This window comes from Mobula birostris, chromosome 1 (genome assembly GCF_030028105.1).
Source record: "Mobula birostris isolate sMobBir1 chromosome 1, sMobBir1.hap1, whole genome shotgun sequence".
NCBI lineage: Eukaryota > Metazoa > Chordata > Chondrichthyes > Myliobatiformes > Myliobatidae > Mobula > Mobula birostris.
The window spans coordinates 200,270,654-200,293,204 of record NC_092370.1 but is presented as its reverse complement, the minus strand read 5'-3'; the positions used below and the strand labels follow the sequence as shown (position 1 = coordinate 200,293,204).

Sequence of the window (22,551 nt, the reverse complement as noted above, 5' to 3'; positions counted from 1 at the left end):
GTTGTTTATATTTAGATGTTGGCTATTATTAAATTCTATTATACAAGAAGGTATTTTACCTTTTTTTTTCTCCTTAATAAACAGCTTCGGTCTTCGTAGGGGTTAGGCTCTTTTTTTGTAATAAATAAGTATATTTCAATATAACTTTGTCTAACCTACATGAATACAGGGTAATGAGATTGTTATGAATATATATATTGTAATTGGTAGTTTTTTTACCTTTATACTGTATATACTTTCTTGTACTCTGTATTCTATGTAGAAACTAATAAAAATATTAAAAGAGAAAACATGTAGAAGGGTAAAAAGGCATCACATTTTGCGTACATGAAAATCTTTATTTTGCACCCACAGAAAGAAACCCAAAAATATCAATAATTGCACCACATACAATGTAGTTCAGTTACGGTTAACCTTTATACTTACTGCTAGCATCATGCATTTCAGGATACAGACATGTCACATCTCATTTTAGTACAAATCATTCAAATGAGCAGTACATCAATCTGAAAAGCTCTTTAAAGTGGTACAAAAATTGTAATTTTCTTTCATGCAGTTGTAATCCCAATAACAAACTTGTGTTTATAGTGTTAACATAATAAAGCACCTCAAGGCACTTCACAGCTTCAAACACAAAAAAAAATTGACACAATCAAATGATAGATTAGCACTGATGGTCAAAAGGCTTCCTTTTAAAGTTAATTACAAAGAGGTACACTGAAAGTTTAAGGGGAGAATTTCAGAGCATAGGCTGTTAAAGATAGTCACTGATGCTACTGCAATTAAAGCACATGTTTGCAGGAGTCAAACTATAGTAGCATAAATAGTCCGGCGAGAGATCGGAAAGGGACAAGACCATAGCATTTTGAAAACAAATAAATTAAAATTGAGGTGTTGCCAGACTGGGAACTGGGTGTATTAAAAGGCATGAGTAGACATTTAATATGATTAAACAAAAACGCAGCAAAAATGCTCATACTATACAAGGACATCTTGGCAAGACTGCATTTCTTAATAATTTGACTATTTAGTTTTAAGATAACATTGGACATATTGAGCAGTTATGAATTCTATTTTCAGATGGTACGAATTAAGCATGCAACAAACAAAATGCACAACATATATCAAATAATGTATTCCAAGATTAATACCTATTAAAAAATTGAGCAATATGATGTTAAAAATATCACTGTGGATTTAGCACAAGACATTATACAAGACATACATTTTTCAGCTGAATGCAGTTTGGAATGCTCATTAGAAAAGTAAGAAAAAGAGACTGTGTAAAAACTATTTGCCAAGATTCAGATGTAAATTGTAGTTTGAACACTTCTGCAAGTCTCCATTTAATAAATGAAATTCTGTTTGCAGCTTCCATGGGAAGGATGCCATAGCATTGCAACAATTGCTACTGCAATACATTAAGTACCCACACATGCCTAATTAACTCAAGCACTGAAAGCATTAACTTCATCATTTAAATCATATGTAACAAATGGAATTTAAGATTTTCTTGTACAAAATGAAACCTATTTAGCTGAATCCAACTTATTCAAATGCAAGTAGATTATCTGAAATCCAAAACCAAGAGATTATCCTGTCGTAAACTACCTTGCAAGTGATTTAAAATAAGTAAAATGTTAAATTAGAAACACAGACATAGGAACAACTTAAAAAAAAATAGACTGGGGGAAAATTATCACTGAAGGTATCCTTAGACTAAATAACCCACCATGAAACCATTTATTCATTCTTAAACCTTACAGTACCTGTTCTAATTCAGCATAATTTGTATAGACTTAACATTTTCAAATATGCTAACTAGATTTAGTGTTCCATGGGATTTGTTTTTTTAAAAAAAATCATTTTTAAAAAATGCCCCTTTAATAGAAAATCAACTAGATACTGAAAACTAACTTTCACAGGGAATAAGTTCCAGAAGCAGCCATGAATACCATTTATCCTTCTCTGATTCTGCTAAACTAGCTTATGAGCAGGGTTTACAGAGCTGAATGGGACTTGTTTGCTGGGAGTGTTGCCTTTAAGTATCAAGGTGGTAAGTCATAAGGCATAGGTAAAGGCAACAATCATAATCAGTTTCCGGGGCATTTAATACTTTGGATTAAATGCCTGCAAATGGATTGTGTTCTGTGGCCATCCAACTCAAAAACCACCCTTCTTAAAAAAAACAGTAGAAGAAAGTCTCCCTCACTGGCTGTCTAGTTTAGACGGTTAAGTTCGTTATGTGGAATGCCTTTGTCACTGCCAGGATAATTGCTAGTTTGGAAGATTCTTGTGAAGACACTTGAGACAAAAAATGTGGGTCATGACAGAGAAAAACTCGCAAAGCCATGGAAGTTAAATACGCCAAAGATAAGGTTTTACTTTAAAATAGTCAACCCATACTATTAATTCATTAATGAATACATATTTTAGTATGGTTACAAATTGGGCTTTTCAATATTTTTCAAGTTTTGAAGTGTACCAATGAAAACCAATTATGGAATTTATATGGAAAATTCATGAAAGAATCAAAAATAAAATACATGACCAGCACAGTCATAGAGTGTTTTAATTTTTAAAACAGTATGTGAAAACTTTGGATGATTTGAAGGATAAGGCAGGGTCAACGCAGAAGCCTATTTATCGGAAGAGAATAGTTTTCACACTGTAGTGTGTTTTACACAATAACATGTTTAGATAAATTCATTAATTGATAATCCTTAAAGGAAAAAGAATGACGATGATTGCCTGGATTATGCTTAAACCAGAGGTCAAAATGATCATACTATCCACGTATGCTTGAAAACTCTGATCTTAACTTATTTTTCTGGCTTACACCAAGAACAGAAAAAGGTTAAGTGCTTGATAAGTTAATGTTTTGGAAAACTGCATTCAACATTTTCACAGTGCTTAAATCCAATACAACTTTGAACACAAAGTATAAAAATCACTTAATTTTCCAGTTTATATGCATATTTAAAATTCAAGCTCATGTCATTCATTCATATGAAGTGAAACAGAATACTGTAACTTTGTTAACGGAAAAATCCAAGTTTTTTGCAAAGCCACTCTTCAGTGAAGTCTTCTGTATTTCTAATTTCAAACACCTGAAAGACAAATACACAAATTATTAACAGCTCAGACCAGTCTCCATCGTGAAGTAAATCAACAAGGAACATTCATAAAAAAAGAACTTCTTTAACAATAGGCTACACTTAAGCAATTCAGTAAAAACTTTACAAGATTTCTTTAAATTATATATCATAACACAGCTCTCAAGATGTGCTCCACTTTAAACCAGTACTAAACAGTGCTCCCAGTATCCAAGGGAGCAGAAGAAGATGGCAAGGAATTATGATCAGTGCCCTATCACTATCAATAGCAAAATATATGTTAAATATTCAGCCTCACAGTAAAGGAGTAAAATTTAACAAGTATCCATTTCTAAAATGTTTACATATTTAATAATTGTTATTGTGTGCCATTAGAATATTTTATATATCCGGACCTCAGGAAAAAGAAAAAGATGGGCCAAGAATATTTTTGGACTCACCACTGTCTTCCAATCTAGAAAGAGCAGAGTAGCAGGTTCAAAAACCGTTCAGAGGCAAATGTGTCTTTAGGCAATCAGTGATATGGCAGACAGGAAATGTTTGCAAAATTGAAATGATCAGCTGTGTTGCTGTTGTGGAAGTTGTCTCAATTAGCCAAGTGGCCGAGGCATACTGATGCTTCACCTTGATGGGTTTCAGTTTGTAATAGCTTCTTTCTCCTTCAGTGCAGACAAATAACAGCTCCTGACAATTGTCTTCTGCTTCATAGATTGCACCAACACTCAACTTTTTTAAACAACTTGACAGCATTCTGAAATTAGACTGAGCTGACCAATGCTTCAAAGAACAAGTGACTTATTTTCCTAAAAATCAAGAGCAGTGAATATTTGCAGCTGGTAATGTTAGCCCAGATATTCAGAGAATAGAAATATTTCAGCCATCTTCTAAGATGAAGGTGCACTCAAGTACATAACCACAAGAGATTCTGCAGATGCTGGAAATCCAGAGCAACACACACAAAACGCTGGAGGAACTCAGGTCAGGCAGCATCTTTGGAAATGACTAAACAGTTACCATTTCAGGCTATGAACCTTCATCAGACTGGAAAGGAAGGGGATAGATGCCAGAATAAAAAGGTGGGGGGTGGAGGAGGAGGACAAGTTAGAAGGTGATAGGTGAAGCCAAGTGGGTGGGGAAGGAGGGATGAATGAAAGAGTTTGGGAGGTGACAGTTGGAAAGGCAAAGGGCTGAAGAAGGAATCTTTGTTGCCCACTCTGGCCTCTTACCTCTTCTCTTCACCCGCCTATCACCATCCCCTGGTGCCCTTCCCTCTTCCACTTCTCCCATGGTCTACTCTCCTCGCCAATCAGATTCCTTATTCTCCACCCCTTTACCTTTTTCTTATCAGCACCCAGACTCTTTCTTCACCTCTCACTTTCTAGCTTGACCCCCTTCTCTCCCTACCTCCTTTATTCTGGCATCATCTCCCTTCCTTTCTAGTGACATTGAAGGGTCTCAGCCCAAACCATCAACTGTTTATTCATTTCCATAGAAGCTGTCTGATTTGCTGAGCTCCTCCAGCATTTTGTGTGTAGACTTTAAGTATTTTTTCCTTAAGAAACAAAAAAAGTTAAATTCAAACCTCTCACCTTGGTAAATTCTGCTATATCCACCAATCCAATTTTGCTACCAGCATACATCATCTGCTGTTCAGGCTTGCAACCTAAAATTAAAGGCAGAAAGTAAAGCTTTGATTAGAAGCCACTAATCTTTAAAATCATAAGAGGGACTGTTCTGCATTGAAACGTGAAGAGTATTTATTTTACATAGCCCATCCTACTTTTAACGAAAGGTAAGGAACATATGCATGTCAAAGAAAACTCTCCACACATATATTATCACAATTTTAAAGGTTAAGGACGAGAATAAAAGAGTGAGTCACGAGGCCCCAAAACTGCTGTACCATGCAGAGATTGAAGCTCCACTCACAAATCCCAGTGAGACAACCCCATTACAGTCTAAAAAGCCACTTTCCTTGACCATCAATATATTCAATGATTCAACTTCTGCGTTAGTAATATATTCAACTTCCACAGCTGTCTGGAAATAAATAAATAAACAAACAAACACACACACACACGGACGGAAGACAGCGCCTTATTCTGATAGTCTTCCCCAGTTAGATTTAGATTTCTGTACTGTTAAAAAACATTCTCTAAGCATATATTCTTGTCAATTTCCTGAACTCCAATGAGCGGCCTAATCTGCTCCGCCTTTCAAGGCAAACCCATCATCCCTGGAACCAAATCAAGTGAACCTATCTTAACTACCTCCACAGTATACTCTTCATTAAATAAGAACAGTACACAGTATTCTTGAGTGTAATTCTTTTTCCACAGTTCACTCAGGTTACCATAATGTTAAGCCATAACCCAAAATTATGACCAAATATTGGAAGTAGTGTCAGGGTGAATACTTTTTCAAATGAACTAAGATATATAGTTAAAGACCATGATAGGGTATGACAACCAAGCAGAAAATATGTTCCCCTATTCAAGGCTCAAAAGAAAGTTTATCTTCTAAAGATGTCAACTGCTGTACTGCATCTTCAAGCACTGAATGCAGAATCATGAATTGAGTAACTGAGAATCATAAATTATTGCAAAGTACATTACAGGTACGAAAGCATGACATTACAGGTACATCACCTGACATTATGCACTAAACTGATATCAATGTAAATGAGCACCTTGCAGGTTTTCAATTTCCTTTGTGCTGTGTTTAAAATATGAATTTGACAATCTTACAGAATTTTACAGGCAAAACATCTATTCTGTAATTAGAGCTCAACTTTGACATGTTAATTGTCACTGTTCTTCAAGTGCTTAAAGCTACATTTTAGGTCAAAAATATAGCTTCTGCGATTCTATATTTAACAAATCACCGAGTATACATAACAATGGAACAGTCTTGCAGATTCTTAATTTTCAGTTAAGAGTTTCACTTTTATAACTGGTCTGTGCAAGAAAGTGAGAAACCTGTGTTAGCAAATAAAGCGAGTACGCACCCTTTCAGCAACACACAAAGGTGTTGGAGGTATTTAGTGGATCATGCAGCATATTTAGAGTGAGGTGGACAGTCGATTGTACTAGTCAAGACACATGAAGGGTCACAACATGAAACACTGACTGTCCATTTCCCTCCAAAGATGCTGCTTGACCTGCTAGTTCCTTCAGAACCTGTGCGTGTAGCTCCAGATTTACAGCATCTACAATGTCTGGCACCTCCATATAACGTTTGAAGAAGAGGCAGAAGGAATTACAACAGGGAACATGAAACTGGCTGCGATATCAAATGAATGGTATTTATTTCTTTGGAATAGACAAAATAACTCAATGGACAAGAACAATAATTACCAGAGACCATCAATATTCATAAATGAGTCTCCACTTAATTCCATTGTCAACTTTAAAATGTATCATCATTTCTTCATTGTTTGAAAATCAGGTTTATTATCACTAACATCCATCGAGAAACTTATTTTGCAGCAGTACTAGAGTGCAAGGTATAAAAATAAGTTACAAAAATAAATAAAAAAGGAATAACAAGGTAGTGTTCATAGACCATTCAAAAATCTGATGGTGAGGAAGATGCTGTTCCTGAATCATTGAGTGTGGGGCTTCAGGTTCCTGTACCTACAACCTCATGGTGGTAACAAGACGAGGGCATATTCCAGATGGTGCCTTCCGGAGGCATTACTTCTTGAAGATACCCATGATGGGGGCAGGGGGAGGGTTGTGCCTATGATAAAGCTGGCTGAGTCTACAGCTCTCTGCAGCCTCTTGCAGTCTAGTGCACTGCAGTCTCCACCATACGTCTGTAGAAATTTGTAAGAGTCTTTGGTTACATACAAAATCTATTCAAAGAAGAACCATTGGTGTGCCTTCTCAATGATGACATCAGAGTGCTGGGCCCAAGATAGATCCTCAGATATTGGTACCAAATGAACTTGAGGCTGCTCACCTTTTCCACTCCTCAAGGAGGGCAGGCGTGTGTTCTCCAACTTTCCCTTCCTGAAATTCACAATCAGTTCCCTGGTCTTGCTGCTGTTGAGTGCAAGGTTGTTGCTGTGACACCAATCAGCCAATCTATCTCATTTCCAAACACTTCCTTGTCACTTTCTGAGATTCTACCAATAGTACTGGTGTCATCATCACATTTACAGGTTGTGTTTGAGCTGTGCCTAGCCACACAGTCATAAATGTAGAAAGAGCAGGGCAGTGGACAAAGCACATCTCCTTGAGGTGCGCCCGAACTGAGTGTCAATGAGATGTCACCCTCACTAATCCATAATGTGGTCTCACCCTGAGGAAGTCAATGATCCAGTTGCAAGCAGAGGTATGTACAAAGGCCATTTTGAAACTTGTTGATAAGTAGTGAGGGGATGATGGTGTTGAACACCGAGCTGTAATTGATAATCTGCAGCCTGACGTAGGTATCGCTGTTGAGCAGGTGGTCCAAAGCAGTGGAGAGCCAGTGACATTGTGCCTGCTGTAGACCTCTTGTGGCCTATTTGCAGCAGGTCCAGATCCTTGTTCAGGCAGGAGTTCAGTCTAGCCATGACCTCTAACCTCTCAAAGCATTTCGTCACAGTGCATGTGAGTACCACTGCACAACAGTCCGTGCGGCAGCTCATCCTGCTCCCCTTGGGCACTGGAATGATTTCTGTTCTTTTGAAGGAAGCAAGAATCTCCAGCTGCATCAGTGAGATATTGAAGATGTCCTTGAACACTCCAGCCGGTTGGTCTGCACAGATGTTCAGTACCCTGCCAGGTACACACGCCTGGAACTTACCGGCATCTTCACCTCAAAGATCATAAATGATTTTTAAAAAGTGCTCACCAGATTAAGGACAAGTTAGTGTGGGTAACAAATTGTTTAGTCACACACTTTTGGGGAATAAACGAACAGGAATGAGGTAACAGTTTGCTTAGAAAACACTAACATCATTTACCAAAAGGAAATTACATTTCCAAATCTAGAGTTTGGTGTTATCACTTCTAGAATAGATAAGAAACAACAAGAGATGAGTGCATTTGGCTTTTCAGAGCTTTCAGTAATGCACAAGTGGCTGTGCTAAATAATGAGGCCACAAAAGATCTTATCTTAATTTTCATGTGGTTAAATCCACACATTAAAAAACAAATTATAAGCATGTGGTTCAGGAGGAGGAAAATTTTTAATTCACTTGCTAAGCTTCACAACTATATAATATTAAAAACCTTTGGGCATTGCAGATGGCTGCAGGAACGTTGCGTCAAAGATCAAACACAAAGCCAAAGGGCATTCAATACTGCTACAACAGTAAATGAGGTTATGGTTGATTCTGAGACTCAAACCCAAACTCATGGCCAATTCTACTAACCTCAGACCTGAAAGGCTCATTGACTGATCAATCTCAGCTCTTTTGGAGAAACCCAAAAAATATATATTTACGACATTTCTTATTTTAACTCAAACTGGCTAATCCCTTATCCAAAAATTCTTCAGTTAAAGGAAATAGCTGCTCAACCTCCAGACAGACAGACATACTTTATTGATCCCAAGGGAAATTGGGTTTCGTTACAGTTGCACAAACCAAGAATAGAGTATAAATACAGCTATATAAACCATAAATAATTAAATATTATGTAAATTATGCCAGGTGGAAACAAGTCCAGGACCAGCCTATTGGCTCAGGGTGTCTGACCCTCCAAGGGAGGAGTTGTAAAGTTTGATAGCCACAGGCAGGAATGACTTCCTATGACACTCTGTGTTGCATCTCGGTGGAATGAGTCTCTGGCTGAATGTACTCCTGTGCCCAACCAATACATTATGTAGCAGATGGGAGACATTGTCCAAGATGGCACGCAACTTGGACAGCATTCTCTTTTCAGACACCACCGTCAGAGAGTCCAGTTCCATCCCCACAAGATCACTGGCCTTACGAATGAGTTTGTTGATTCTGTTGGTGTCTGCTACCCTCAGCCTGTTGCCCCAGCACACAACAGCAAACATGACAGCACTGGCCACCACAGACTTGTAGAACATCCTCAGCATCATCCGACAGATATTAAAGGACCTCAATCTCCTCAGGAAATAGAGGCTCTGACCTTTCTTGTAGACAGCCTCAGTGTTCTTTGACCAGTCCAGTTTATTGTCAATTCGTATCCCCAGGTATTTGTAATCCCCACCATGTCCACACTGACCCCCTAGATGGAAATAGGGGTCATCAGTGCCAATCACTCTGAAAGCTGAAGCTGAGGCAAGGAATCTTTGATGTGATATAGCCAAGGTAAGTGAATGGGCAAGAGGATTCTTTAAACAATGGAAAAACTAGTGAATACATTAAATACTGACGATACTCAGAAGGTTAAATTGTACGTTGGAGAGCAACAAAGGACATAGAACATAGACATCTACAGCACATTACAGGCCCTTCGGCCCACAATGTTGTGCCGACCATGTAACCGACTATAGAAACTGCCTAGAATTTCCCTAGCCTATAGCCCTCTATTTTACTAAGTTCCATGCACCTATCTAGGAGTCTCTTAAATGACCCTATTGTATCTGCCTCCACCACCATCGTCAGCAGTGCACCACCACTCTCTGTGTGAAAAACTTACCCCTGATATCCCCTCTCCATCTACTTCCAAGCACCTTAAAAATATGCCCCCTCGTGTTAGGCGTTTCAGCCCTGGTAAAAGGCCTCTGACTATTCACATGATCAATGCCTCTCATTGTCTTAGAAAGATAATGTTTCTGGTCGGTGACCTTGCATCTGAACTGAAAATCAAGTTTTAAATTGCAGAGAAGATCACAAAGTGGATGTTTATGACATGGCAGACACTGACACATTTTGCTGATGTGATCTGAGAGGGTGATGTACATTTATTAATGAAAATCTCTGTCTGGAGTAATGCAAGTAAAAAAAGATGAGTGAGCAGAAGGGAGAAATTAACAGTATTTGAATTAGAAATCTGAAATAAAATAAAATGCTGGAAATACATAAAGGCAAGACTATAAAGGTAAAAGAAACATCTGCAGCAGTGACTGTGCTTCAGGTTACCTGTCACTTTAATTCTCCTTCTCACTTGTACTCTTCGGCCCCCCGCACTGCGCTAACAAAATCCAACGTTGGCTTGAGGACAGAACATCATCTTCTATCTGGGCTCACTGCAGTCCTGAAGTTCAACAATTTCAGACAACTTGTCTTCCCTGTTTGTGTCAGAACTAGCCAGTAATGCAAGGTCATCTAGGTGAAACATAATTCTGTTTTTCGGTTGCCATAGATGCTGCTTAATATTTCCAGCACTCTGACAATTGGTATGATTTTCATTTCTAGTTCTCACATTTTTTCCCTCATTTATCTATTTTTATTTGTTCAAACAGACCAGCTGTGATTAACACTGATCGCCCTGTCTTGGACTGCATCAGCAGGATATGTCACCTCCCAATCTTGGTATCACAAATACTCCCTTTGCTTCGTTCATCTCTTTTCCCCCTCTGGACCTTAAAACACACTGTCTTTTCTCACTTTTCCAGTTCTAATGGAAGACTAAAGGGAAACATTTGCTTTTCAGAAACAGCAAATGTTGGTCGTACAGCAGAGTAATATAACAGGGGAAAAGACCCTTTGACTCTGTTGATCCATGTTGACCATAGCATTCTCTCTGATAGTCCGAGTTCAGATCATGAACCACCAAGCCCCTTCCCCTCCATGTACCTATCCAATGATGTGTGGAGGAATCACAAGGTAAATTCAGGTACAATACACATTTAAGGCAACTGTTATGGTATCTTTTGCAAGTAGTTAGAGTAGAAAGGTATTGCTGAGGGCCATGAGACTGCATATTCAGTCTTAGTCACGCTTTCTGGCTAAGAATATACCTGCTTTGAAGTTGGCACGGTGTATGCAGACCAGATTAATTCCTGGGGTGTTGACCTAACTGATGAAGAAATTGCATAACAGTGGCCTACAACCCAAGGGAGTTACCAGAATAAAGTAATAAATCACTGAAATAATACAGATTGTCCTTGATACAAGAGTGTTAACTGACAGACACCCAGCAGCCCAAGTGATAGAGGATAGTATATTCACCTGCACTGAGGATTTATTCAATTGAAAACTAGGAATAGGAGTAAATTAATCAATCAGTTTTACCATGGCAGATTCAAAATTAAGTAATTCTCTATTGCATGAATCGTTGCTTGGTGTGTAACTTCTAATAAAATACATCAATTACATGAATTCAAGTATAATATGTTGGAGAGTGCATGGAGTAAAACAAAAACCTGTGCAAGAGACAATGAAGAAACATGCCAAAGGGCAAAAACATGCAGATGTATTCATTTGGAGGTTAGTATTTATTTTGACAGGAAGATTATTTTTCTTTAATGTGAAGAATAATTGCATTCAGAGGCATTGGAATCTTTGCACATGAATGAAGAAAATGTGGAGCAAAAAAATTAGAAAATTAAATATCACATCACCCTTTGTGGTACACAAACTAGAAGAAGAGAGTGAAGAACAGTTACTCTGATTATCTAAGGATTTTGGTTATAGTATCATAGGAACACTGAATTTCCTTACCCAAGAAAGGTTACAATTTGCCTAAGAAAGTTGGAATGAATATATACAAGACTGATTCCTGAGATCAAGGACTATGCTATCAGGAAAGCTTGTGTAAACTAAGCCTATGTTCCCAAGAATTGAGAATAACACAAGGCAATTCCACTGAAGCACAAACTTTCCTGGACATTAACAATGTTTCACATGAAGTTAGGCAAGTGTTCCATTTCGGGTTGGAATACCATGCTCTCAAAGGCTGTGGATGTTGTTATTTCAAAAATTACCATTGGTATTATGGATATCATATGATTGGTATGCAAAAGTTTGGGCACCCCGGTCAAAACTTCTGTTACTGTGAATAGTTAAGTGAGTAGAAAATGAACTGATTTCCAAAAGTCATAAAGTTAAAATAAAACATTCTTTTCAACATTTTAAGCAAGGTTAGTGTATTATTTTTGTTTTGACAATTTTAGAGTTTTAAAAAAAGGAAAGGAGCACCATGTAAAAGTTTGGGCACCCGAAGAGATTTGAGCTCTCAGATAACTTTTACCAAGGTCTCAGACCTTAATTAGCTTGTTAGGGCTATGGTTTGTTCACAGTCACCGTTAGGAAAGGCCAGGTGATGCAAATTTCAAAGCTTTATAAATACCCTGACTCCTCAAACCTTGTCCCAACAATCAGCAGCCAATAGCTCCTCTAAGCAGCTGCCTAGCACTCTGAAAATTAAAATAAATGATGCCCACAAAGCAGAAGGCTATAAGATAGCAAAGCGTTTTCAGGTAGCCGTTTCCTCAGTTCCTAACGTAACTAAGAAATGGCAGTAAACAGTAAAACAGTAAAACAGTAAACAGTAAAATGGTGGAGGTCAAGTTGAGGTCTGGAAGACCAAGAAAACTTCCCAAGAGAACTGCTCGTAGGATTGCTGGAAAGGCAAATCAAAACCTCCGTTTGACTGCAAAAGACCTTCAGGAAGATTTAGCAGACTCTGGAGTGGTGGTGCACTGTTCTACTGTGCAGCAACACCTGCACAAATATGATCTTTATGGAAGAGTGATCAGAAGAAAACCTTTCCTGCATCCTCACCACAAAATTCAGCGTCAGAAGTTTGCAAAGGAACATCTAAACAGCTTGATGCATTTTGGAAACAAGTCCTGAGGACTGATGAAGTTAAAATAGAACTTTTTGGCTGCAATAAGCAAAGGTATGTTTGGAGAAAAAAGGGTGCAGAATTTCATGAAAAGAACAAAAGACAATAGGTGCAAGAGTAGGCCATTCGGCCCTTTGAGCCAGCACCGCCATTCACTGTGATCATGGCTGATCATCCACAATCAGTATCCAGTTCCTGCCTTATCCCCATAACCTTTGATTCCACTACCTTTAAGAGCTCTATCCATCTCCTTCTTGAAAGCATCCAGAGACTTGGCCTCCTCAGCCTTCTGGGGCAGAGCATTCCATACATCCACCACTCTCTGGCTGAAAAAGTTTTTCCTCAGCTCCATTCTAAATGGCCTACCCCTTATTCTTAAACTGTGGCCTCTGGTTCTGGACTCACCCATCAGCGGGAACATGCTTCCTGCCTCCAGCTTGTCCAATCCCTTAATAATCTTCACACATCAAGGTTGCTGGTGAATGCAGCAGGCCAGGCAGTATCTCTAGGAAGAGGTACAGTCGACTTTTCAGGCCGAGACCCTGAAGATGAAGAGAGGATGGCTTCGACAACAGGATAATGATCCTAAACACACCTCAAAATCCACAATGGACTATCTCAAGAGGCACAAGCTGAAGATTTTGCCATGGCCCTCACAGTCCCCCGACCTAAACATCATCGAAAATCTGTGGATAGACCTCAAAAGAGCAGTGCATGCAAGACGGCCCAAGAATCTCACAGAACTAGAAGCCTTTTGCAACGAAGAATGGGCGAAAATCCCCCAACCAAGAATTGAAAGACTCTTAGCTGGCTATAGAAAGCGTTTACAAGCTGTGATATTTGCCAATGGGGGTGTTACTAAGTACTGACCATGCAGGGTGCCCAAACTTTTGCTTCGGGCCCTTTTCCTTTTTTGCTATTTTTGAAAATGTAAAATATGAAAATAAAAAATTAATCTTGCTTAAAATATTAAACAAATGTGTCATCTTTAACTTTATGCCTTTTGGAAATTAGGTAATCTTTTACTCGCTTAGCTATTCACAGTACAGGTGTCCCTCACTTTTCGAACGTTCGCTTTACGAAACCTCACTGTTACGAAAGATCTACATTAGTTCCCTGTTTTCGCTAACAGAAGGTGTTTTCACTGTTACGAAAAAAGGCAGCGTACAGAAAAAGCAGCACACGCCCCGAGCAGCCGCTCTCCCCTGGATTCGGAACAGCATTCTTGCTGGCATTGCTTCAACACGTGCCTGTGAGCAGCCATTTGCAAGATGAGTTCTAAGGTATTGGAAAAGCCTAAAAGAGCTTGTAAGGGTGTTACACTTGGTGTAAAACTAGACATAATTAAGCATTTTGATCATGGTGAACGAAGTAAGGACAACGTGAGTTTGGCTTGTGGAAGTTGACAAAGCTGATGTTGAAGAGGTTTTGGCATCCCATGACCAAGAACTGATTGATGAAGAGCTGATGCAATTGGAAGAGGAAAGGATAACAATCGAAACCGAGTGAGTAATGATAAAGTACGACTTTAATTTTGAAAGGGTACATTGGTTTAGGGCATACTTGCAAGATGGTTTAAGTCCTTACAAAGAACTGTATGATAGAAAAAGGCGCCAGGCTCAGCAGTCAAGCATACTGTCGCTTTTCAAAACTTCCACATCAGCCACAGCAGACGACGAACCTTGACCTTCGACATCGAGGCAGGCAGACATAGAAGATGACCTGCTTGCCCTGATGGAAACAGACGACACCCCAGTATCCCACCACCCCAACCCCCAGGCCGCAGACAGATACCGATTCGCGGAGAATGCAGCGGTAGCCAGGAGGCACACAGCACATCTTTAAGAAAAAAGCCGAAATATAAACTAATTAATTAGGTGCCGCCCAGCACGTAATTGTCGGCCCAGATCAGAGGCGGCGCAATCGGCAGTCGCCTCTGATCTGGGCCAACAATTACATGCCGGGCGGCACCTAATTAATTGGCATGTTTATTTTGGCTTTTTTCTTAAAGATGTGCTGTGTGCCTCCTGGCCACCACTATACCCCTGCATGCTTCGCGGATCGGTATCGGGTCGCTGCCCGAAGGGTGGGGGCCACTGCACCACCCCAACCTGCGACGACTCAGCCTAACACACCATCATCAGTGTGCTCGATGTCTTCCCAATTCCGGTAAGTGATACTACACTGTACATACATTATTTCTACTTTATATCGGCTGTGTATTTTTACGTGTTATTTGGTATGATTTGGCAGCTTCATAGCTTAAAGGTTACTGGAGAGAGTGTTTTTGCCGAGAGCGCTTGCGTGAGATTTTCACTACGGAGAACAGTTCAGGCAATGATTGTGGAAAAGTATTTCTACTTCATATAGGTTATGTATTTATCATATCATTCCTGCTTTTACTATATGTTACTGTTATTTTAGGTTTTATGTGTTATTTAGCATGATTTTGTAGGTTATTTTTTGGGTCTGCGAACACTCACAAAATTTTCCCATGTAAATAAATGGTAATTGCTTCTTCACTTTACAACATTCCAGCTTACAAACCGTTTCGTAGGAACGCTCTACCTTCGGGTGGCGGGGGAAACCTGTAACAGAAATTTTGACAGGGTGCCCAAACTTTTGCATGCCACTGTAAAGCTTATAAAGAAAGAAGTGGTTGAAGGGAAAAATAAAATCTGCCATAATTATATTAAATGATGAAGCTGGTTCATAGACCCTTCCTCTTTCTTCTTATATAAACTAGATAAAAATATTCCATTTGTCAGAAGAGTGGATTAAAAGTGCATTGACTCTGGCTGAGAAGGATATAAGAGAACAGAGAAAATTTATATTGTTGCTCCAGTGTGGGTCATCGAAAAGTACAGTTCAGATACATTTCACTGACTATGTTTCTGAATTCTAGAAGTTGCGAAAACAATTTTTAAAAAGTTTGCTTTGTTCGTCAAGATAAACACTGGAATCACCCATACAAATTAACAGCTTCGTATTTACAAAGTTTGAAACTGGTTTCATAAACTGCAGAACTCCACTTCAAATCCAAGTACCTTTCATAGAGGGGAGGACAAGAGATGAACAGTGGGAAGCTGCTTTGTCTTAAATACTAAATAATTATTACTTTACTTGCAATTAATTGCAAATTATTTTATTAACCACAAAACATAAACCTTCAAAATTCAAAATATGAAAGCAATTTAACATGGTCAAATTGTCTTAAACAAGTTAAACCAATAATGATAGTACGATAGTTTTAATTTGGAAATTTACGATCCTTTGCAAGCTCAAGCAGGATCAAGAGACATTCTGATTCAAAGGTGACTATAAAAGGTATTCACCCCCTTGGAAGTGTTCATATTAATTTGGCTTTTCTTTTGACACTGATCAACACGCACGACACGCTGGAGGAACTCAGCAGGTCAGGCAGCATCCGTGGAAACAAACAGTCAATGTTTCGGGCCGAGACCCTTCGTCAGGACTGTAGAGGGAAGGGGCAGGGGCCCTATAAAGAAGGTGGGGGGAGGGTGGGAAGGAGAAGGCTGGTAGGTTCCAGATGAAAAACCAGTAAGGGGAAAGGTCAAGGGGTGGGGAGGGGAAGCAGGGAGAGGATAGGCAGGAAAGGTGAAGGAGGAATAAGGGAAAGCACAATAGGTAGTAGGAGGAGGCGGAACCATGAAGGAGGTGATAGGCAGCTGGAGGAGGGGGCAGAGTGAAACTGGGATGGGGGAAGGGAGGGAGAGGAAATTACTGGAAGTTGGAGAATTCAATGTTCATGCCAAAGGGCCGGAGACTACCCAGAAAGTATATGAGGTGTTACTCCTCCAACCTGAGTTTGGCCTCACCATGGCAGTACAGGCCACATATTTTGTGTTTTTGACACTGATGAACAGAAAAAGACTTTTGTGTCAAAATGAAAACAGATCTCTACAAAGTGATCTAAATTAATTACAAATATAAATCACAAAATAATTGATTGCACAAATATTCATCTCCATTAACATGACACACCAAATCATCACCAGTGGAGACATTTGGTTTTAGAAGTCACATAATGAGTTAAATGGAGATCACTTATGTGCAAAGTGTTTCAATTGATTGAGGTAAAAATACACCTGAAATCTGGACGCTCCAACTGTCAGTATTTGGGCAAAAACTACATCATGATGACAAAAGAACACTCCAAGCAACTCCACGAAAAAGTTAGTGAAAAGCACAATTCAGGGGATGGATACAAGAAAATTTCCAAGTCACTGAATATCCCTTGGAGTACAGTAAAGTTAATCATCAAGAAATGGAAAGAATATGGCACAGCTGTAAATCTGCCTAGAGCAGGCCATCCTCACTGAGTAACCCGTGCAAGAAGGGGACTAGTGACCTATGGCAACTCTGGAGGAGATAAAAGCTTCAGTGGCCAAGTTGGTAGAGACAGCGCATACCACAACTGTTGCCCAGGTGCTTCACCAGTCACAGCTTTATGGGAGAGTGGCAAACAGAAAGCCACTGTTGAAAGAAACTCACATGACATCTCGGCTAGAGTTTGCCAGATGGCATGTGGGAGACTCTGACGTCTGCTGAAAGAAGGTTCTATGGTCTGATGAAACAAAAATTCAGCTTTTTAGCCTTCAGTCTAAACGCCACGCCAAAGATCGTACATCATCATAAACACACCATTCCTACAGCGAAGCATGGTGATGGATGCATCATGCTTCACTGCAGCAAGCCCTGGAAGGCTTGTGAAGGTAGAGGGTAAAATGAATGCAACAAAACCAAGGAAATCCTGATGCGGTCTGCAAGAGAACTGTAACTTGGGAAGAGATTTGTTTTTCAGCAAGACAATGACCCCAAGCATAAAGGCAAAGCGACACAAGAATGGCTTAAAAACAAAGTTAATGTCCTGGAGTGGCCAAGTCAGAGTCCAGACCTCAATCCAATTGAAAATTTGTGGCTGACTTGAAAAGGGCTGTTTACTCACAATCCCAGTCAATCTGATAGAGCTTGAGCAGGTGAAAAATTGCAGTGTCCAGATGTGCTAAGCTGATAAGAGACCTATCCACACAGACTCAAGGCTGTAATTGCTGCTAAAGGTGCATCTACTAAATATTGACTTGAAAGGAGTGAGTAATTATGCAACGAATTAGTTTATGTTTAATAATTGTAAAATGTTTAGACGAATTTGTAAGAATTTGTTTTCACTTTGACAAGAAAGTTTTTTTCGGTTGATCAGTGTCAAATTGGCAAATTAAATCCAATAAAAGCCAGTAAAACAATAAAACATGAAAACTTCCGAAGCGGGGGGGGAGAGGGTATTTTTTTTTATATAGGCACTGCATGTTTGTACTTGTTACACTTCCAATAAGCATTACTTCAGAATACAGGAATCTTCAAAAGTATTATTTTGAATAGAGTAAAATCAGTACATCTAGAATAGGTGACTCTTGAAAATACAAGAAAATCACTTCATGGAAGCACTTGAAGGAAAATGAAGCAGAAAAACAAAACCACAGTGAATCAAAAAACTGATGTGTCGACAAAGATGAAAGCAAACTTTGGAAATTGGCCACTTACCGCAAGGACTGAAGAAAATAAAGCAGAGTGGATAGGAAATCCTTCCATCACTGTGTTTATATCTGTAACTATAAACTACAAATGTACTAAGTTAAGAAAATTACAATTTTAAAAACTGGTCACCTACAAAGGAAGGAATATATGATATTGAATCATTCTATTTTAAAATGGGCCAATTGGCCTTTGTTACCCTTGGAATCTGTAATTACAAAAACATCTTGTGGAAAGTGGATTTTACAGAAATACCAAATAACAATCATCAAATTTATCCAAAGAAAAAGATTTGCACATACTTTTTGCTGATTTAGTTCAGCAACTTCTGCATATTAATTCATAGAAATTCAAATGACAATACTTAAATATTTCAAATCTTTTAATTTCAGTCACCGGTACCGGACGAGATGTACCCCAGGCTACTGTGGGAGGCGAGGGAGGAGATTGCTGAGCCTCTGGCAATGATCTTTGCACCAGTGGGGCCGGGAGAAGTTCCAGAGGATTGGAGGGTTGCGGATGTTGTTCCATTATTCAAGAAAGGGAGCAGAGATAGCCCAGGAAATTATAGGCCAGTGAGTCTTACTTCAGTGGCTGGTAAGCTGATGGCGAAGATCCTGGGGGGCAGGATTTATGAATATTTGGAGAGGCATAATATGACTAGGAATAGTCAGCATGGCTTTGTGAAAGGCAGGTCATGCCTTACGAGCCTGATTGAGTTTCTTGAGGATGTGACTAAACATATTGATGAAGGTAGAGCAGTAGATATAGTCTATATGGATTTCAGCAAGGCATTTGACAAGGTACCTCGTGTCAAGCTTATTGAGAAAGTAAGGAGGCATGGGATCCAAGGGGACATTGCTTTGTGGATCCAGAACTGGTTTGCCCACAGAAGGCAAAAAGTGGTCATAGACGGGTCATATTCTGCATGGAGGTCAGTGACCAATGGTGTGCCTCAGAGATCTGTACTGGGACCCCTACTCTTCATGATTTTTATAAATGACCTGGATAAAGAAGTGAAGGGATGGGTTAGTAAATTTGCTGATGACACAAAGGTTGGAGGAGTTGTGGATAGTATGGAGGGCTGTCAGAGGTTACAGCGGGACATTGAGAGGATGCAAAAATGGGCTGAGAAGTGGCAGATGGAGTTCAACCCAGATAAGTGTGAGGTGGTGCATTTTGGTAGGTCAAATATGATGACAGCATATAGTATTAATGGTAAGACTCTTGGCAGTGTGGAGAATCACAGGGACCTTGGGGTCCGAGTCCATAGGACACTCAAAGCTGCTGCGCAAGTTGACTCTGTGGTTAAGAAAGCATACGGTGCATTGGCCTTCATCAATCGTGGGATTGAGTTTAGGAGCTCAGAGGTAATGTTGCAGCTATATAGGACCCTGGCTAGACCCCACTTGGAGTACTGTGCTCAGTTCTGGTCGCCTCACTACAGTAAGGATGTGGAAATCATAGAAAGGGTGCAGAGGAGACTTACAAGGATGTTGCCTGGATTAGGGAGCATGCCTTATGAAAACAGGTTGAGTGAGCTCAGCCTTTTTTCCTTGGAGCGACAGAGGATGAGTGGTGACCTGATAGAGGTGTGTAAGATGATGAGAGGCATTGATCGTGTGGATAGTCAGAGGCGTTTTCCCAGGGCTGAAATGGATAGCAAGAGAGGGCACAGTTTTAAGCTGCATGGAAGTAGGTACAGAGGAGATATCAGGGGCACAAGCAACACACACAAAATGCTGGTGAACGCAGCAGGCCAGGCAGCATCTATAGGAAGAGGTACAGTTGACGTTTCGGGCCCAGATCCTTCGTCAGGACTAACTGAAAGAAGAGATAGTAAAAGATTTGAAGGGGGAAATCCGAAATGATAGAAGACAGGAGGGGGAGGGATGGAGCTAAGAGCAGGAAAGTTGATTTTCCTCGTGTTTGAGATACCAGGGGTAAGTTTTTTTACGCAGAGAGTGGCGAGTGCGTGGAATGGGCTGCCGGCGACGGTGGTGGAGGCCGATATGATAGGATCTTTTAAGAGACTCCTGGACAGGTATCTGGAGCTCAGAAAAATAGAGGGCGATGGGTAACCCTAGGTAATTTCTCAGGTAAGGACATGTTCAGCACAGCTTTGTGGGGCTAAGGGCCTGTATTGTGCTGTAGGTTTTCTATGTTTCTATGTTTCATCTAAATACACTATTATATTTATCTGGTACATCTAATTGTCAATTTTATTTTTAGCCCAATATATATCTAAAGTAAAATATCGATTAAATAATTCTTAAATTTGGCCCATACAAGCCTAGCCAGTCTTGGATAGTAATCAGGAGCAAGTCCCCAAATGGACTTCATCAGATTGCCCTCAGTGCCACTCAGCAAACAAGATGGATGGAACTAGGGAACATTTCTTTTCATTCATCTCTAAAATTCATCTTTAAAGCAAAGTGTTGCAAAACTTCCATTGAATTTAATGACTTAAATCTTCTACGGCATTTAGTTAAATAATCTTTGTAGAGGCTCTCTCCAACTCCCACAAGATCAACATTTAATTAGACATTCAAAAGACTTGTTATTATAGTTCTTTAAGTGTACTCTCTCAATTGCTTATTCACGTAGTGCACCTGTATACATATTCTTCAAGACGTCAAATTCAATCCTTGGAAAATGCTGAATTTATCATCCTCAGACAATACCCTTAAGAGTGAAAATCATTTTAGGCTGGTATCTTGAAATTTCCGGTTTGGAAAGGGAATATCTGGCTCAAGCAAAAGTAATCAGTCACCTGCAACAGCACTGTGGGATAAATAAAAGCTTAGAATCTTGCACCTTTCAATTGTATATAGTGCATCTTTGGGTTCTGTGTTACCACCAGACCTAACTTCTTCCATAAGAACCAAGTATACGAAACCAATTCTGAAAAATGCACAGATGACAGAATTATGTTTATCCAGTTATAATAAGAATCCAACGAAAACTTTAATCCAATTTTGCTGCATGATATGACTCAGTTTCCCTTGGATTTTGTGATACTGACACAGTTTAAAACAAACTTACGAAATTACAAAATAAACCATCCATATTGACATGGTAACAAATATCAGCAAACACTTTCTTTTCTTAGAGAAATCTCAGCTTCAAATCTAAATTTCTTAGTGTGCCAAGTTATCCTTTTTAAATTCCAACTGTTTTATGCATTGACGTAGAAAAAGTGTTCTGGATATGACTTCTCACAAAACAAAAAGAAAAAGCAACATTCATGGGAATTAACATAGAAAATTCTACAAATAGACGCTCCACACGAACCAGAGTGTCAAACTACAAGGAAAAGCTGCAAATATTCAGACGCGAATGTACAGAGAACACAGATTAATTAAGAGAAATGACTGAAAAGAATAAATCGGACTTAAAGGTAAAATGAAAACTGGTAACTGAAAAGAAACTAGACGGAATAACTTGAATGATAGCAATATGGTCGAGACATAAATAGGAGAAAATTCTCTATGATTATTCAAACTGCTGAGGGCCCTCTAACATAGGGTGAAGATAGAGGTTATCCCTCTGAACTGAGGCGGGTCGGTGCTCAGGCCTCACTGTGGGAAGTCGGGAAAAATTTTCAAATGTTGCACATTCAAAACTGTCTGGGGTGTGGTTATATGTCTTGGTTTACTGCTGAGAAGGGATTGCTTACTGTTTGGTTAGAAAAGGAGAGTTTTTTTTCTACTAGAGAAAAATGCAAACTGAATTGGTAAAAATAATTTCCTATAATGTTAATGGGGTTTTGAATCTAATTAAAAGAAATAAGATTATGTCTAAATTGAAAAAAGAGAGGGCACAAATAGCTTTCCTCCAGGAAACACATATGAGCCAATCTGAACATGGAAAATTAAAAAGAATGGGCTTTAAGCATGTATTTTATTCATCATATAAAATGAGTCACAAAAGAAGGGTAGCTACTTTAATATCAAGTACTCTTAATTATGAACATATTTCAGAGACTAGAGACAAAGAAGGACGGTTCGTAAAAATCACAGGAAGAATAGAAAGTACAGAAATAACATTGCTGAATGTTTATGCTCCTCCAGGTTGTGAATGGTCATTTTATAGACACATTTTTGACCTAATGGTCAGTTCTCAAGGGGTAGTAATTTGTGGAGGGGATTTTAATATTAGATTAAATCTTATATTAGATTCTT

The 22,551-nt window shown here is 39.2% G+C and overlaps 1 protein-coding gene across 2 annotated transcripts in view; it reads right to left on the bottom strand.

Annotated features, from left to right (window-relative positions):
- Positions 1 to 323: 323 nt before the first annotated feature.
- LOC140203000 (glia maturation factor beta-like) overlaps positions 324 to 22,551 on the bottom strand; it is a 35,098-nt gene continuing 12,870 nt past the window's right edge. For both annotated transcript variants that reach the window (XM_072268682.1, XM_072268672.1), the window contains 3 exons: positions 18,377 to 18,459; positions 4,706 to 4,779; positions 324 to 3,110 (listed from right to left, as the gene is read on the bottom strand). In XM_072268682.1, the coding sequence (XP_072124783.1) occupies positions 3,039 to 3,110; positions 4,706 to 4,779; positions 18,377 to 18,459 (229 nt within the window). In that variant the 3' untranslated portion in view covers positions 324 to 3,038. The remainder of the gene's footprint in view (positions 3,111 to 4,705; positions 4,780 to 18,376; positions 18,460 to 22,551) is intronic.